Here is a 15,758-nt window from a genome sequence, read left to right as displayed (position 1 = left end):
ATATATAGGTCTTAGACAGTATACAGTATATAGGTCTTAGACAGTATACAGTATATAGGTCTTAGACAGTATACAGTATATATAAGTCTTAAACAGTATACAGTATATATAGGTCTTAAACAGTATACCGTATATATAGGTCTTAAACAGTATACAGTATACATAGGTCTTAGACAGTATACAGTATGGTCTTAGACAGTATACCGTATATATAGGTCTTAAACAGTATACCGTATATATAGGTCTTAAACAGTATACCGTATATATAGGTCTTAAACAGTATACCGTATATATAGGTCTTAAACAGTATACAGTATATATAGGTCTTAGACAGTATACAGTATATATAGGTCTTAGACAGTATACAGTATATAGGTCTTAGACAGTACACAGTATATATAGGTCTTAGACAGTATACAGTATATATAGGTCTTATACAGTATATATAGTTCTTAGACAGTGTACAGTATATAGGTCTTAGACAGTATACAGTATGGTCTTAGACAGTATACAGTATATATAGGTCTTAGACAGTATACAGTATATATAGGTCTTAGACAGTATACAGTATATAGGTCTTAGACAGTACACAGTATATATAGGTCTTAGACAGTATACAGTATATATAGGTCTTAGACAGTATACAGTATATATAGGTCTTAGACAGTATACAGTATATATAGGTCTTAGACAGTATACAGTATATATAGTTCTTAGACAGTGTACAGTATATAGGTCTTAGACAGTATACAGTATATATAGGTCTTAGACAGTATACAGTATATATAGGTCTTAGACAGTATACAGTATATATAGGTCTTAGACAGTATACAGTATATAGGTCTTAGACAGTATACAGTATGGTCTTAGACAGTATACAGTATATATAGGTCTTAGACAGTATACAGTATATATAGGTATATAGGTCTTAGACAGTATACAGTATATATAGGTCTTGGACAGTATACAGTATATATAGGTATATAGGTCTTAGACAGTATACAGTATATATGAATCTTAGACAGTATACAGTATATATAGGTCTTAGACAGTATACAGTATATATAGGTCTTATACAGTATATATAGTTCTTAGACAGTGTACAGTATATAGGTCTTAGACAGTATACAGTATGGTCTTAGACAGTATACAGTATATATAGGTCTTAGACAGTATACAGTATATATAGGTCTTAGACAGTATACAGTATATAGGTCTTAGACAGTACACAGTATATATAGGTCTTAGACAGTATACAGTATATATAGGTCTTAGACAGTATACAGTATATATAGGTCTTAGACAGTATACAGTATATATAGGTCTTAGACAGTATACAGTATATATAGTTCTTAGACAGTGTACAGTATATAGGTCTTAGACAGTATACAGTATATATAGGTCTTAGACAGTATACAGTATATATAGGTCTTAGACAGTATACAGTATATATAGGTCTTAGACAGTATACAGTATATAGGTCTTAGACAGTATACAGTATGGTCTTAGACAGTATACAGTATATATAGGTCTTAGACAGTATACAGTATATATAGGTATATAGGTCTTAGACAGTATACAGTATATATAGGTCTTGGACAGTATACAGTATATATAGGTATATAGGTCTTAGACAGTATACAGTATATATGAATCTTAGACAGTATACAGTATATATAGGTCTTAGACAGTGTACAGTATATATAGGTCTTAGACAGTGTACAGTATATAGGTCTTAGACAGTGTACAGTATATAGGTCTTAGAAAGTATACAGTATATAGGTCTTAGACAGTATACAGTATGGTCTTAGACAGTATACAGTATATATAGGTCTTAGACAGTATACAGTATATAGGTCTTAGACAGTATACAGTATGGTCTTAGACAGTATACAGTATATATAGGTCTTAGACAGTATACAGTATATATAGGTCTTAGACAGTATACAGTATATATAAGTCTTAGACAGTATACAGTATATATAGGTCTTAGACAGTATACAGTATATATAGGTCTTAGACAGTATACAGTATATATAAGTCTTAGACAGTATACAGTATATATAGGTCTTAGACAGTATACAGTATATATAGGTCTTAGACAGTATACAGTATATATAGGTCTTAGACAGTGTACAGTATATAGGTCTTAGACAGTATACAGTATGGTCTTAGACAGTATACAGTATATATAGGTCTTAGACAGTATACAGTATATATAGGTCTTAGACAGTATACAGTATATATAAGTCTTAGACAGTATACAGTATATATAGGTCTTAGACAGTATACAGTATATATAGGTCTTAGACAGTATACAGTATATATAAATCTTAGACAGTATACAGTATATATAGGTATATAGGTCTTAGACAGTATACAGTATATATGAATCTTAGACAGTATACAGTATATATAGGTCTTAGACAGTATACAGTATATATAGGTATATAGGTCTTAGACAGTATACAGTATATATAGGTCTTAGACAGTATACAGTATATATAGGTATATAGGTCTTAGACAGTATACAGTATATATGAATCTTAGACAGTATACAGTATATATGGGTCTTAAGACAGTATACAGTATATACAGGTCTTAGACAGTATACAGTATATATAGGTATATAGGTCTTAGACAGTATACAGTATATATGAATCTTAGACAGTATACAGTATATATAGGTCTAAGACAGTATACAGTATATATAGGTATATAGGTCTTAGACAGTATACAGTATATATAAGTCTTAGACAGTATACAGTATATATAGGTATATAGGTCTTAGACAGTATACAGTATATATAAATCTTAGACAGTATACAGTATATATAAATCTTAGACAGTATACAGTATATATAGGTCTTAGACAGTATACAGTATACAGTATATATAGGTATATAGGTCTTAGACAGTATACAGTATATATAGGTATATAGGTCTTAGACATTATACAGTATATATGAATCTTAGACAGTATACAGTATATAGGTCTTAGACAGTATACAGTATATATACAGTGTATCACAAAAGTGAGTACACCCCTCACATTTCTGCAGATATTTAAGTATATCTTTTCATGGGACAACACTGACAAAATGACACTTTGACACAATGAAAAGTAGTCTGTGTGCAGCTTATATAACAGTGTAAATTTATTCTTCCCTCAAAATAACTCAATATACAGCCATTAATGTCTAAACCACCGGCAACAAAAGTGAGTACACCCCTAAGAGACTACACCCCTAAATGTCCAAATTGAGCACTGCTTGTCATTTTCCCTCCAAAATGTCATGTGACTCGTTAGTGTTACTAGGTCTCAGGTGTGCATAGGGAGCAGGTGTGTTCAATTTAGTAGTACAGCTCTCACACTCTCTCATACTGGTCACTGAAAGTTCCAACATGGCACCTCATGGCAAAGAACTCTCTGAGGATCTTAAAAGACGAATTGTTGCGCGACATGAAGATGGCCAAGGCTACAAGAAGATTGCCAACACCCTGAAACTGAGCTGCAGCACAGTGGCCAAGATCATCCAGCGTTCTAAAAGAGCAGGGTCCACTCAGAACAGACCTCGCATTGGTCGTCCAAAGAAGCTGAGTGCACGTGCTCAGCGTCACATCCAACTGCTGTCTTTGAAAGATAGGCACAGGAGTGCTGTCAGCATTGCTGCAGAGATTGAAAAGGTGGGGGGTCAGCCTGTCAGTGCTCGGACCATACGCCGCACACTACATCAAATTGGTCTGCATGGCCGTCACCCCAGAAGGAAGCCTCTTCTGAGGTCTCTACACAAGAAAGCCCGCAAACAGTTTGCTGAAGACATGTCAACAAAGGACATGGATTACTGGAACCATGTCCTATGGTCTGATGAGACCAAGATTAATTTGTTTGGTTCAGATGGTCTCAAGCATGTGTGGCGGCAATCAGGTGAGGAGTACAAAGATAAGTGTGTCATGCCTACAGTCAAGCATGGTGGTGGGAATGCCATGGTCTGGGGCTGCATCAGTGCAGCAGGTGTTGGGGAGTTACATTTCATTGAGGGACACATGAACTCCAATATGTACTGTGAAATACTGAAGCAGAGCATGATCCCCTCCCTCCGGAAACTGGGTCACAGGGCAGTGTTCCAGCATGATAATGACCCCAAACACACCTCTAAGACGACCACTGCTTTATTGAAGAGGCTGAGGGTAAAGGTGATGGACTGGCCAAGCATGTCTCCAGACCTAAACCCAATAGAACATCTTTGGGGCATCATCAAGCGGAAGGTGGAGGAGCGCAAAGTCTCGAATATCCGCCAGCTCTGTGATGTCGTCATGGAGGAGTGGAAAAGCATTCCAGTGGCAACCTGTGAAGCTCTGGTAAACTCCATGACCAGGAGAGTTAAGGCAGTTCTGGGAAATAATGGTGGCCACACAAAATATTGACACTTCAGGAACTTTCACTAAGGGGTGTACTCACTTTTGTTGCCGGTGGTTTAGACATTAATGGCTGTATATTGAGTTATTTTGAGGGAAGAATAAATTTACACTGTTATATAAGCTGCACACAGACTACTTTTCATTGTGTCAAAGTGTCATTTTGTCAGTGTTGTCCCATGAAAAGATATACTTAAATATCTGCAGAAATGTGAGGGGTGTAGTCACTTTTGTGATACACTGTAGGTCTTAGACAGTATACAGTATATATAGGTCTTAGACAGTATACAGTATATATAGGTCTTAGACAGTATACAGTATATATAGGTCTTAGACAGTATACAGTATATGTAGGTCTAGGTATATACTGTATACTGTCGAAGCAACTGAGGGTTAAGGGTCTTGCTTAAGGGCCCAACAGTGGCAACCTGGCAGTGATGAGGCTTGAAACAGCAACCTTTCAGTTACTAGCCCAGTACCTTAATCGCATATATACAGTATCGCAGTATACAGTATATATAGGTCTTAGACAGTATACAGTATATATAGGTCTTAGACAGTATACAGTATATATAGGTATATAGGTCTTAGACAGTATACAGTATATATAGGTCTTAGACAGTATACAGTATATATAGGTATATAGGTCTTAGACAGTATACAGTATATATGAATCTTAGACAGTATACAGTATATATAGGTCTTAGACAGTATACAGTATATATAGGTCTTAGACAGTGTACAGTATATATAGGTATATAGGTCTTAGACAGTATACAGTATATATGAATCTTAGACAGTATACAGTATATATAGGTATATAGGTCTTAGACAGTATACAGTATATATAGGTCTTAGACAGTATACAGTATATATAGGTATATAGGTCTTAGACAGTATACAGTATATATGAATCTTAGACAGTATACAGTATATATAGGTCTTAGACAGTATACAGTATATATAGGTCTTAGACAGTATACAGTATATATAGGTATATAGGTCTTAGAAAGTGTACAGTATATATAGGTCTTAGACAGTGTACAGTATATAGGTCTTAGACAGTGTACAGTATATAGGTCTTAGAAAGTATACAGTATATAGGTCTTAGACAGTATACAGTATGGTCTTAGACAGTATACAGTATATATAGGTCTTAGACAGTATACAGTATATGGGTCTTAGACAGTATACAGTATGGTCTTAGACAGTATACAGTATATATAGGTCTTAGACAGTATACAGTATATATAGGTCTTAGACAGTATACAGTATATATAAGTCTTAGACAGTATACAGTATATATAGGTCTTAGACAGTATACAGTATATATAGGTCTTAGACAGTATACAGTATATATAAGTCTTAGACAGTATACAGTATATATAGGTCTTAGACAGTATACAGTATATATAGGTCTTAGACAGTATACAGTATATATAAGTCTTAGACAGTATACAGTATATATAGGTCTTAGACAGTATACAGTATATATAGGTCTTAGACAGTATACAGTATATATAGGTCTTAGACAGTATACAGTATATATAGGTCTTAGACAGTATACAGTATATATAAGTCTTAGACAGTATACAGTATATATAGGTCTTAGACAGTATACAGTATATATAGGTCTTAGACAGTATACAGTATATATAGGTCTTAGACAGTATACAGTATATATAAGTCTTAGACAGTATACAGTATATATAGGTCTTAGACAGTATACAGTATATATAGGTCTTAGACAGTATACAGTATATATAAGTCTTAGACAGTATACAGTATATATAGGTCTTAGACAGTATACAGTATATATAGGTCTTAGACAGTATACAGTATATATAGGTCTTAGACAGTATACAGTATATATAGGTCTTAGACAGTATACAGTATATATAAGTCTTAGACAGTATACAGTATATATAGGTCTTAGACAGTATACAGTATATATAGGTCTTAGACAGTATACAGTATATATAGGTCTTAGACAGTATACAGTATATATAAATCTTAGACAGTATACAGTATATATAGGTATATAGGTCTTAGACAGTATACAGTATATATAAATCTTAGACAGTATACAGTATATATAGGTATATAGGTCTTAGACAGTATACAGTATATATAGGTCTTAGACAGTATACAGTATATATAGGTATATAGGTCTTAGACAGTATACAGTATATATGAATCTTAGACAGTATACAGTATATATAGGTCTTAGACAGTATACAGTATATATGAATCTTAGACAGTATACAGTGTATATATAGGTCTAAGACAGTATACAGTATATATAGGTATATAGGTCTTAGACAGTATACAGTATATATAAGTCTTAGACAGTATACAGTATATATAGGTCTTAGACAGTATACAGTATATATAGGTCTTAGACAGTATACAGTATATATAGGTCTTAGACAGTATACAGTATATATAAATCTTAGACAGTATACAGTATATATAAATCTTAGACAGTATACAGTATATATAGGTCTTAGACAGTATACAGTATACAGTATATATAGGTATATAGGTCTTAGACATTATACAGTATATATGAATCTTAGACAGTATACAGTATATAGGTCTTAGACAGTATACAGTATATATAGGTCTTAGACAGTATACAGTATATATAGGTCTTAGACAGTATACAGTATATATAGGTCTTAGACAGTATACAGTATATGTAGGTCTAGGTATATACTGTATACTGTCGAAGCAACTGAGGGTTAAGGGTCTTGCTTAAGGGCCCAACAGTGGCAACCTGGCAGTGATGAGGCTTGAACCAGCAACCTTTCAGTTACTAGCCCAGTACCTTAATCGCTAGGCTACAACTGCCCTGGCTTCACCTGGGAATCGAACCCTGGACCTTTCTGCTGTGATGCGACAGTGCTGCCCACTGAGCCACCGTGCCATCCTACTGGTTTAATTAAGAAATGATAACGATGGATTAATGAAATTCAAACCAGCCAACAAGTCACTGTTTAATTAAAGTTATTTAAATGATGGTTGATATTTAAATTCAAATTTCACACACAGAGCACCACATGAAGAGAGTCGGTATTGTGCTGAAATGTGCTGAAGCCTTAGCACACACACCCATCAGCTTAATACAAGACGGGATCAGCGGGATCATCAGGACTAATGTCATTATTCATTATGGATTGAGATATTACAGGCCATCACAGGTCAGAAGTAATACAGTCACATGTCTGGCTCACTGTCACTACATCATCACTATATTAAGCACTTTTTTAAAAAGTGTCTTTTCTTTAAGTGACTCTTTAATAATTCTATCAGGGTGTCCAGCAGCCGACGGGCCAAAGATACTTACAGTGATGACAGTATGAAATCCAAGCAACTGAAGATTAAAGGCTTTGCTCAGGAGAAGTTTGGCAGTGACAGAGCTTAAATCTGCAGTTTTCAGATTACTAGTCCAGTATCTTAACCGCTGAGCTACTACTGGCTGTATAGAAATATTTAGCATAGGGGTCATTTTTGTTTCCATTTTTCCTCCAATTTAGTCATATCCAATTACATTTCGCTTCCTCTGCTGCTGCTTCTGACCTCAACTCCTGACTGAGAAAGGCCATGACTATCACACCCCCCCCTTCCGACACGTGTGCAGTAACTGACTGCTTCTTTTCACCCGCATGAAGCAGATTCTTAGTAGATCGAGAGTCAGACAGGGGCACACATTGATTTTTATTACCTCTCGTCTCTGTGCAGGCCAGCAGAGGTCATAATTGCAGCAGTTATGAGGAATCCCCTCTTGCGCCCCAATCGTGGACAACCCAATCATTGTCAGTTTAAGTGCCGAGTCGCACGTAAGTCGCACTGTATACATAATATACATACACATAATACATACACGCTTGACTCAGAGTAGTTTCAAATGAATCGGACTCGACTCATGACTCGCTAAAAAAAGACTCAACAAGAAATTACATATATACTGTATTACATAATATTACATATTATACATACACATAATAATTTTTTGTAAGCAATGCTGTTATTTGTATTTATTCAGTTTGTGTCACACAGATGATTGTCAGTGAAACGCTTGATTGGCTTTCTAAGGAGTTTGTGTTTTACTTAACAACCAGGAAAAGTTTGGAGGTTTTTAATTATAAGCACATTTACAAAATAATGGATTATATTTCTAATGGGACACACGGTTATACATTTAATAGCATCTGGAAGAACATAAGCTAAGGTAAGCAGTGGTTATGAATTTTTTTTTTGGCTGTTTTGGATTTTGGCCGCTGTGTCGTGATTTATCGTGCGCTTTTGTTTTGCAATGAAAACAAAACGTATCAGTTTAGGCTTTGAACTGGTACCTTCTTGTTATGGAAATTACATTCATTTGCACAATGACTAGGAAAGTAAAGGCACTCAGTAAAACGGCAAAATACAGTCGCTAATCTGTTGTAGTTTTTTATCTGAACTTACAGATTATCTGTTTATTTCTACGCTACATTTCCAATATTTGTTTTGTGTAGATTATATTGACTTGGACTCTAGCCTAAAGACTTGCGACTTGACTCTGACTCTAGCCTAAAGACTTGCGACTTGACTCTGACTCTAGCCTAAAGACTTGCGACTTGACTCGGACTCTAGCCTAAAGACTTGTGACTTGACTCGGACTCTAGCCTAAAGACTTGCGACTTGACTCTGACTCTAGCCTAAAGACTTGTGACTTGACTCTGACTCTAGCCTAAAGACTCGCGACTTGACTCGGACTCTAGCCTAAAGACTTGCGACTTGACTCGGACTCTAGCCTAAAGACTTGTGACTTGACTCTGACTCTAGCCTAAAGACTCGCGACTTGACTCGGACTCTAGCCTAAAGACTTGCGACTTGACTCTGACTCTAGCCTAAAGACTCGTGACTTGACTCGGACTCTAGCCTAAAGACTTGCGACTTGACTCTGACTCTAGCCTAAAGACTTGTGACTTGACTCTGACTCTAGCCTAAAGACTCGCGACTTGACTCGGACTCTAGCCTAAAGACTTGCGACTTGACTCGGACTCTAGCCTAAAGACTTGTGACTTGACTCGGACTCTAGCCTAAAGACTCGCGACTTGACTCTCGGACTCTAGCCTAAAGACTCGCGACTTGACTCGGACTCTAGCCTAAAGACTCGTGACTTGACTCGGACTCTAGCCTAAAGACTCGCGACTTGACTCGGACTCTAGCCTAAAGACTTGTGACTTGACTCGAACTCTAGCCTAAAGACTCGCGACTTGACTCGGACTCTAGCCTAAAGACTTGTGACTTGACTCGGACTCTAGCCTAAAGACTCGTGACTTGACTTGGACTCTAGCCTAAAGATTCGTGACTTGACTCGGACTCTAGCCTAAAGACTCGTGAATTGACTCGTACTCTAGCCTAAAGACTCGTGACTTGACTCGGACTCTAGCCTAAAGACTCGTGACTTGACTCGGACTCTAGCCTAAAGATTCGTGACTTGACTCGGACTCTAGCCTAAAGACTCGTGAATTGACTCGGACTCTAGCCTAAAGAGTCGTGACCTGACTTGGACTCTAGCCTAAAGACTCGTAACTTGACTTGGACTCTAGCCTAAAGACTCGCGACTTGACTCGGACTCTAGCCTAAAGACTTGTGACCTGACTTGGACTCTAGCCTAAAGATTCGTGACTTGACTCTGACTCTAGCCTAAAGACTCGTGACTTGACTCTGACTCGTATTTTGTGACTTGTAAACATCTCTGCTGGTAGCAGTTTGAGATGTCAGCGCTGTTGTGTTAGTGTGTTTTACCACTGCGCTACATGAGCACCTGAATGAAGGGAGACATTAGCTGGCATGCTAGCGGGTTGTGCTGCCTCAGCCCATGGGTTTGAATGGCCTGAGGCTAACTGTGTTAGCTTAGTAAGGGAAAAATGTATTGATGTAATCACCACAATCAATGTCTAAGTAGTGCTTCTAAATAATCTGCCTATAATAATGTTTTATTAGAATCGTCTCTACTTAGGCAGCTGCCCAGGTAGGCAGAAGGCAGCAAGGCAGCTCACTAGGTTTCAGACAGACCCAAAGTCTGTATTTCACAACAATGCACAAATAAAGAATTGCCACATTTGTATTGTTTATGTTATTCGAGGAGGAAACAGAACACAAAGCTAAAACGAACATGGCGCACAACGTCTATTTCAGAATCAATTAAAAGCTTATTAACAGCTCTTATACTCGGTATGAAAGGGCACGAAATGCCTCCAGCTGCAGACTTCACACAGCTAAGTGTGATGGGTTCACACAGTGCACTTTCATGGCTGAAGCAGTGTTTTGGAGGTAGATTATATCTGACAGGCTGTGTGCCGACCTGTGTCTTTCTTCTCCCTCACACGTTCACATCCGCACCTGAGCCTCCACTAACAAACAGCACCAAAACAACAAGCATGTCAGAAGCGTGACTAATTAATCCACTTCAGACCCAAACTCACCGAGCACCGTGTCACGCCGGCCGATCCGGAGAACCGAGCAGGTGACTGGGGCGTGCCCTGTACATTACGCATCATCACAAGCCTGTCAGCAATCCTGGTGAATAAAGGGGTACTGACGAGAGAATGGATGCATGGAAGGTCAATGACCACTGAGACTAATTTTAAGAAAGCCTTTAATCACTAGAAGCGTATTGACTGAGTGACGATGTAACCCTGCCTGACACGTACAGGCTCTGTTAGGAATGCACATTTTAAGAATCCACTAGGACCACTTCAATAAAAACCCCATTCTGAGCATCTCACTCCATAAACTAATGTGTGTAAATGTGGCCTTATTTTAAAAACAATAAAAGAACTGATACTGCCTGGTCATGGATACCAAATTTCACTCACATTTTCAGTCACTCACTCATCTACTCATTACCGGTACTGGCAAAAAGGCAATATGGATGGATGGATGGAATAAATGGATGGGATGGATAGATGAAAGGATGGATGAAATGGATGGATGAAAGGATGATGGAATGGATGGATGGAATAAATGGATGGGATGGATAGATGAAAAGATGGATGGATGGATGGATGAATGGAATAAATGGATGGGATGGATAGATGAAAGGATGGATGGATGGATGGAATAAATAGAATAAATGGAATAAATGGAATAAATGGATGGGATGGATAGATGAAAGGATGGATGGATGGATGGAATAAATAGAATAAATGGAATAAATGGATGGGATGGATGGAGGAAAGGATGGATGGAATGGATGGATGAAAGGATGATGGAATGGATGGATGGAATAAATGGATGGGATGGATAGATGAAAGGATGGATGGATGGATGGATGAATGGAATAAATGGAATAAATGGAATAAAATGGATGGGATGGATAGATGAAAGGATGGATGGATGAATGGAATAAATGGATAGGATGAATAGATGAAAGGATGGATGGAATGGATGGATGGATGGATAGATGAAAGGACGGATGTGATGGATGGATGGAAAGGACGGATGGAATGGATAGATGGATGGATGGATGGATGGATGGATGGATGGATGGATGGATGGATGGAAAGGACGGATGGATGGATGGAAAGGACGGATAGATAGATGGATGGATGGATGGATGGAATAAATGGATGGGATGGATGGAATGGATGGATGGAATGGATGGAATGGATGGATGGATGATAAGGACGGATGGAATGGATGGATGGATGGATGGATGGATGGAAAGGACGGATGGAATGGATAGATGGATGGATGGATGGATGGATGGATGGAAAGGACGGATGGATGGATGGAAAGGACGGATAGATAGATGGATGGATGGATGGATGGAATAAATGGATGGGATGGATGGAATGGATGGATGGAATGGATGGAATGGATGGATGGATGATAAGGACGGATGGAATGGATGGATGGATGGATGGATAGATGGATGAAAGGATGGATGAAAAGGACGGATGGAATGGATGGATGAATGAAAGGATGGATGAAAAGGACAGATGGAATAAATGGATGGGATGGATGGAATGGATGGATGGAATGGATGGAATGGATGGAATGGATGGATGGATGATAAGGACGGATGGAATGGATGGATGGATAGATGGATGAAAGGATGGATGAAAAGGACAGATGGAATGAATGGATGGATGGAATGGATGGATGGATGGAAAGATAAATGAATGGAATGGAATGGATGGATGGATGGATGGAATGGATGGATGGATGGATGGAATAGATGGATGGATGAAAAGATTCCTGTGTAGTGATTTAGAGATACTCACTACTCCTTACACAAGTTGAAGTTCCATTCGAACTGAACCCTTTCACTACTTATGGTTTGGGATCTCACTTAAAGTGTCTGAATTCGCCGCTCAAGTGGCGCAGCGGTAAAAACACACACTAGCACACCAGAACTGGGATCTCGAATACATCGTATCGAGTCTCAGCTCTGCCTGCCAGCTGGGCTGAGCGGCCACATGAACAACGATTGGCCTGTTGTTCATATATGGATGGGGCATTAAGCCGGACAGGGACTCCTCGTAACTGATGCAACTACGACTTCTGCTGGCTGATTGATGGTGCCTGCACAGAGACTGGGAAAGAGTGCGGATCGGGGTGTGTCTCTCCGTACACAGTGCTGATCCACAGCTGAACATGACGCAATTGGGCAAATGGATGCTCTAAATGTCGGGAGAAAATGCATAAACAAAATACAAAAAAAAGGGTCTGAATTAATTTACAGGAAACTACAGGGTGACTGGAATGCACCACATGTCCTTGATTACATACTTTTAGCCAAATGCTGCTGACAATATAGCATTTCAGCCCATTATAATAAAACCACAGCAGATGAGGATATTTCTATAGAATCTAAAAATCTGTACTAAATCACATACCTCGTCCAGCTCAGAGATGTAGATGGGCTTTTCTTGGAAACCGATGGGCATGGGCTCGGAGGGTGGAATTTCAACCTCCTCGTACATCTTGATATTCTCCTTCCGGATGCCCTCGGGCAGCAGCATCTGCAGCAAAAAAAAAAAGATTTGACCAACAAGTGAAACAACAAGCTGCATTAGCCAAAACTAGTTACAATTTAGCACCAGGCAAAGAGAGAGAACCGTTCCTATCTATTAGCTCCATTGAACTGGAGCCAGGACCAGCAATCAGCCTCCTGATCCCTGCAGCTGCATGGACCATTTTTTTTTACAACATCTAACAAAACCTGACAGTGCACAAAGACTACATGGAAGTAGAACCACATTTTTGGGCATCAGCACCCATGTTACCCTGTCAAAAAAAAAAAATCTGTTTCCCAGTTTCTCATTTAACTGGTTGTGCATTAATGATCATAATCCCACCAGTGTGGAGGAATTTACATTACAAAGATTTGCAGCATTTAGCAGATGCCTTTAATCCAGAGTGACTCACAATTATGACAGAATACAATTAAAGCAATTGAGGGTTCAGAGCCCTGCTCAGGAGCCCAACATTGGCAACTTTTTGGCGTTTGGGCTTGAACCGGCAACCTTCTGATTATTAATTCAATACCTTAACTGCTAAGCTACCACTGCCCTAATGAGGTACAATGCTTCCAATCAAAACCACTCACAGGTTCAAATCTTCCACACTTGTACTTACTGGTTACACAAGATTCATCAGTTCATGATTAAAGTTGAACACAGTCATGGACAATTTTGTATCTCCAATTCACCTCACTTGCACGTCTTTGGACTGTGGGAGGAAACTGGAGCTCCCGGAGGAAAACCAAACCAGACAAATACGAGAGAACATGCAAACTACACACAGAAAGGACCCAGACAGCTCTACCCGGGAATTGAACCCAGGACCTTCTTGCTGTGCGGCTACAGTGCTACAGTGCATTTTTTTATTCATGTGGTGGGAAATTCACTGGGCAAAAGGCTGCCAAGTCCGTTACTGGGCAAACACACACACACGCAGGGCAATTTTTGCAGCTCAGATTAACCTGACTGCATGTCTTTGGACTGTGGGAGGAAACCAGGACGAAACGCACACAGACACAGGGAGAACATGCAAACTCCACACAGAAAGGACCCAGACCGCTTGATCCGGGAATCGAACCCAGGACCGTCTTGCTGTGAGGCGGCAGTGCTACCCACAGTGTAAAATCATGTATTGTTTAACAACCCAGAATCATTCATTAATTAACATTAAAATACGTAATAAAGGAGGTAATCAAAGAAACAGCCGTTCTGTTTTCACACGACTGTATGTACAGATAAAGCTGATGAGAGCTGTTAAGAGAGATCGTAAAGCAAACTCACTTCCACTCTCGTTCCACACACACACTTATCAGTGCTACTTCTGCTAAATACCACCTGTTTTCCCAGCCACTAAAAGGTGTTTATGCAAATCGCCGGTGAGAGAGGGTCCGCTAGGAATTAAAACGAAACCATTATGTAATAGGCTTATAAAACCAGGCGCTGGGTAATCTAGTCGGTGAGAATGTGCAAATAAAACGGTCTGCAAATATAACCATTAAGCTTGGGGGCTTTATAGAGGCTTTAAAGTTTCAATTTTCTCCCGTCTCGAGACAATAAACTTGCAGTAATATCTTACCTTGCACCCTCCAATAAACGCGGAGGACGTTGTAGCCTCAGCAAACGCATCGTAGACATGAGGGTAGTGAATGCGCTCGTATTCTCGGTGACGGCCCAACACCGGGGACTGTCGGGAAGTCAGCAAAGCCTGCTCCCTGAACACACACACACACACACACACACACACACACACACAATCAGAGGTCAGCCAAAAATGGCAAATGGAGTAAAGAAATGATGATGTAACTGTGACCGTGACAAACTTCACTTCAGACATCACATGATGACTACATGAAAGAGAGCAAATCAGACTGTCTCTAATCCTGACAGCACCTGTATGATGAGCTACAGCACTGATACACTGCAAAAAGAGTTCCACGTTGATCATGTGGGTCCTGATCCACAATACGTTAAAAAAGACACCTGTACACCATTGCATTCTTGTCCGCTTCACCGATAATGCTTTTCCACCAAAAGAAAACCAGTTCTGTTCGGGTTTCTACAAACTTTGGTGTTTTTTAGAGAACCAGCCACGTTTCCACCAGTTTTTGTTCACCAGCAGCCAGCAGGTATTATTTGGGTGGTGGATGATTCTCAGCACTGCAGTGACTCTGACATGGTGGTGGTGTGTTAGTGTGTGTTGTGCTGGTATGAGTGGATGAGACACAGCAGCGCTGCTGAAATTTTAAACACCGTGTCCACTCACTGTCCACTCTATTAGACACTCCTACCTAGTTGGTTCACCTTGTAGATGTAAAG

The 15,758-nt window shown here is 39.0% G+C and overlaps 1 protein-coding gene across 1 annotated transcript in view; it reads right to left on the bottom strand.

Moving 5' to 3' along the window:
- ascc3 (activating signal cointegrator 1 complex subunit 3) overlaps window positions 1–15,758 on the bottom strand; it is a 283,422-nt gene that overhangs the window by 220,967 nt on the left and 46,697 nt on the right. The window contains exons 7-8 of the mRNA XM_062991400.1: window positions 15,019–15,154; window positions 13,317–13,442 (exon numbers count right to left, since the gene is read on the bottom strand). Coding sequence (XP_062847470.1) covers window positions 13,317–13,442; window positions 15,019–15,154 — 262 coding nt within the window. The remainder of the gene's footprint in view (window positions 1–13,316; window positions 13,443–15,018; window positions 15,155–15,758) is intronic.

Source organism: Trichomycterus rosablanca, chromosome 3, assembly GCF_030014385.1.
Source record: "Trichomycterus rosablanca isolate fTriRos1 chromosome 3, fTriRos1.hap1, whole genome shotgun sequence".
NCBI classification, from domain to species: domain Eukaryota; kingdom Metazoa; phylum Chordata; class Actinopteri; order Siluriformes; family Trichomycteridae; genus Trichomycterus; species Trichomycterus rosablanca.
The sequence above is the reverse complement of the archived record's forward strand: the minus strand, read 5'-3'. Positions and strand labels throughout refer to the sequence as shown.